This window comes from Apis dorsata, unplaced genomic scaffold (genome assembly GCF_000469605.1).
Source record: "Apis dorsata unplaced genomic scaffold, Apis dorsata 1.3 scaffold_757, whole genome shotgun sequence".
Taxonomy (NCBI): Eukaryota; Metazoa; Arthropoda; class Insecta; order Hymenoptera; family Apidae; genus Apis; species Apis dorsata.
The window spans coordinates 33,408-36,072 of NW_006263910.1; the positions used below are offsets into that span (position 1 = coordinate 33,408).

At 40.7% G+C, this 2,665-nt stretch overlaps 1 protein-coding gene across 8 annotated transcripts in view; it reads left to right on the forward strand.

Moving 5' to 3' along the window:
• The window catches only part of LOC102671002 (single-minded homolog 2-like), a 35,082-nt gene that overhangs the window by 22,718 nt on the left and 9,699 nt on the right, over positions 1 to 2,665 (forward strand). For 6 of the 8 annotated variants that reach the window (XM_031513824.1, XM_006622780.2, XM_031513825.1 and 3 more), the window contains one exon: positions 1,870 to 2,145. The exons of the other annotated variants lie outside the window; for them this stretch is intronic. In XM_031513824.1, coding sequence (XP_031369684.1) covers positions 1,870 to 2,145 — 276 coding nt within the window. The remainder of the gene's footprint in view (positions 1 to 1,869; positions 2,146 to 2,665) is intronic. 8 annotated transcript variants of the gene reach the window in all.

Here is a 2,665-nt window from a genome sequence, read left to right on the forward strand (position 1 = left end):
GAACTAGTCGTAATTCAAGTGCAAAGGACGTCGGTCATGGTGCGTGCTTCCCTTATCGAATTTCATCTCAAGATATTTTCAAGAATCGTGAAAGGAATCGAATTTTTCAAGGCCTGGTCTCTTTCTCTTTTCGTTTCATCCTGAATGATAATCTGATAAAAGAGTTTCTTGTTTTATATATATATATATATATATGTATGTATATTTTGATGTCGATCCAGGGAAAGTTGTGCGTATATGTGTAAATCTGTGTATGCGTGCGATCGGGAGAAAGTGTCTTTAGGGAATTTGATGGAATTAAATAAAAGATTGGCGAAAACTTTCGCCCGTGGACGGCGGCGGCACGTGGTCAACGCGATGTCGTGAGAAACACGCGGGATCTTTGCAAGTGTCCAAGTGTCGTCACGTAAACGTAAACGGGTTTGATCGAGTTGCGCGCGTCCAATGTGAAGATAGAAGATGGCGCCTACTGTTGAGAGTCATGGTCGTCGTATCATTTTAGAAAGCGATCCTTATGTCGGTAGTTGGAGGCGAAAACAGGCCGAGAAAGGTATTGATGTTTTGACCGAAACATGTTTAAAAAAAAAAAAAAAAATTGGATCAGCCTCGTTGCTCGAAAGATATTGAAAGCTCGAAAGCTCGAAAGATGGCTCGAGAGATGGTTACGATACGATTTGACGAAAGCGTTTTGTTTCGTGGAAACAAGATAAAATATATCGTTTTTATTAATTTATCTGTTTTAATCATTAAACTATTAGAAGAAACGTGTCCTTAATTTTACAGTGTTTTAATTGGCAATTTTAAGTTATTGTTCTTAAATGATAAATTTTAAACTCGGTTTATGTACCAGGCTCTTTAAATTTGCACTTTTTTTGATTCTATTTGTTCCACGATCACAACGAAGAAGAAAATTTTACGGTGTACCGAGTGTAAAGAACGAATGATTTGAACTGTTGATTCTGAGAACGCAGGAATAGGTATAACCGAGTTATTTCTATGGTGTTATGCATGTTAACGTGTGGTACTTCTAGGTACTACGTTAAATACACCTCTAGTCTCTTGAAGTCTCCACCTTCTTTATTTTCCTTTCTTCCCGCCGTTTTACGAGTGAAACTAATTAAAACCAAGGATATTTGAATTTCTTACACCTATTGTTATATCGTGACGGATTAAAATTTCAAGACGCTTGTTTACTTAATTATTTTTCATAAGTTTCCTTATAAATATTTTAAACATAAAGATTTCTGCGAGCAAAGAAAAGAAGAGGAAAAATATCAGCGTGCTCGCGGTTAAATTTACCAAACTCTTGAGATATATTGTTATACACTTCACGGGGGGAGGGGGAGGGGAGGGGGGAGAGGGAAGATGTTGCGACCGAAGTCGCGGAATTGGCGACTGGAACGACGGAGCAGAAAAAAAAATGCATTATTCAAGCGAATTTCCATCCGTGAGAAGTCTCGGTAGATGGGTAGCTACCGTCGTTAGATTGCTCTCTTGCCGCCGTTTTAATGACGGTTTGCTCCCTTTGCTTTCGGTTCTCATAACGAGCAGCTTCGGCATCGTTATGACTTTCGCGTTTGTATCGTCGTACTTGGACGACATCGATCGACGACGATATTAGCAACCTTACTTTCGTCTCGACGTTATTCGCTACAATATTTCGCTTCTTCTTCATCCTTGCATATTGTTTACGTACAATTTCATGTTCTCAACCTTCTTTAACGCTTACGCGTAAACGCTCTCTTGCTTCCCAACTTTCTCCTTCGTATTCACTTCTCTCGATCAAAAAACGAGTCTTTCCGTCCGAAATTAAAGTTTTCTTCTTCCCATCTTTTTAATTCTTTCCTCGCCATGTTTTTTCTGTTTCAGACAACAATTCCACTTCAGACACCTTAGATCTGAGCTCGCACAATCACTATCCTCTGAACGACAATTCTATCGCTAGCACGTCCGGCCCGCAGGAAGTCGTAATGAAGGAGAAAAGCAAGAAGGCAGCGCGTATCCGCCGCGACAGGGAGAACCAAGAATTTTTGGAGCTGGCAAAGTTGTTGCCCGTACCGGCGGCCCTCACGGGGCAAATGGATAAAGCCAGCGTTATTCGATTGACGACCAGTTACTTGAAGATGCGAGCATTGTTTCCAAACGGTACCATTACAAATATATATATATATATATCGAAAGTCATTAACTTTAATATCGAGAAAACGATCTTATTCTATCTATAGAATTGATAATCGTGGTAATATTATATAAGCGTCGTAAAAGAGATCGAAGAAACGAATTGATTAGTATTTATTCGAGTGAGTGGTTTACGCGGGGACCGATACCACGTGCCAAGTAATAAACTTCACTTAGCGGTAAACGGATTGAAACGGTATTCTTTGTTAATTCAGCCACCGGACACTTACGCGCAAAGGGCAAATAGTATCGGATGAGATGGATGTGATTGCGCACTTAATGCATTGTTAGTCCCCGCTGCTTTGTAAGCAAAGCATGGGGGCTGTTATAGTGTTACAATGGCTTCCCCCGTCTCACCCCCTTCCCTCGCGTTCTTACGACATCGGTGAATTGAATTTCAAGTGGCTGCATCCCTCTAGAATACGGCCGCGTCTTTATTCTTCGAAAAAAAAAATGAAAGGAAAGGGAGGAGGGGGTGGGGGTGGGA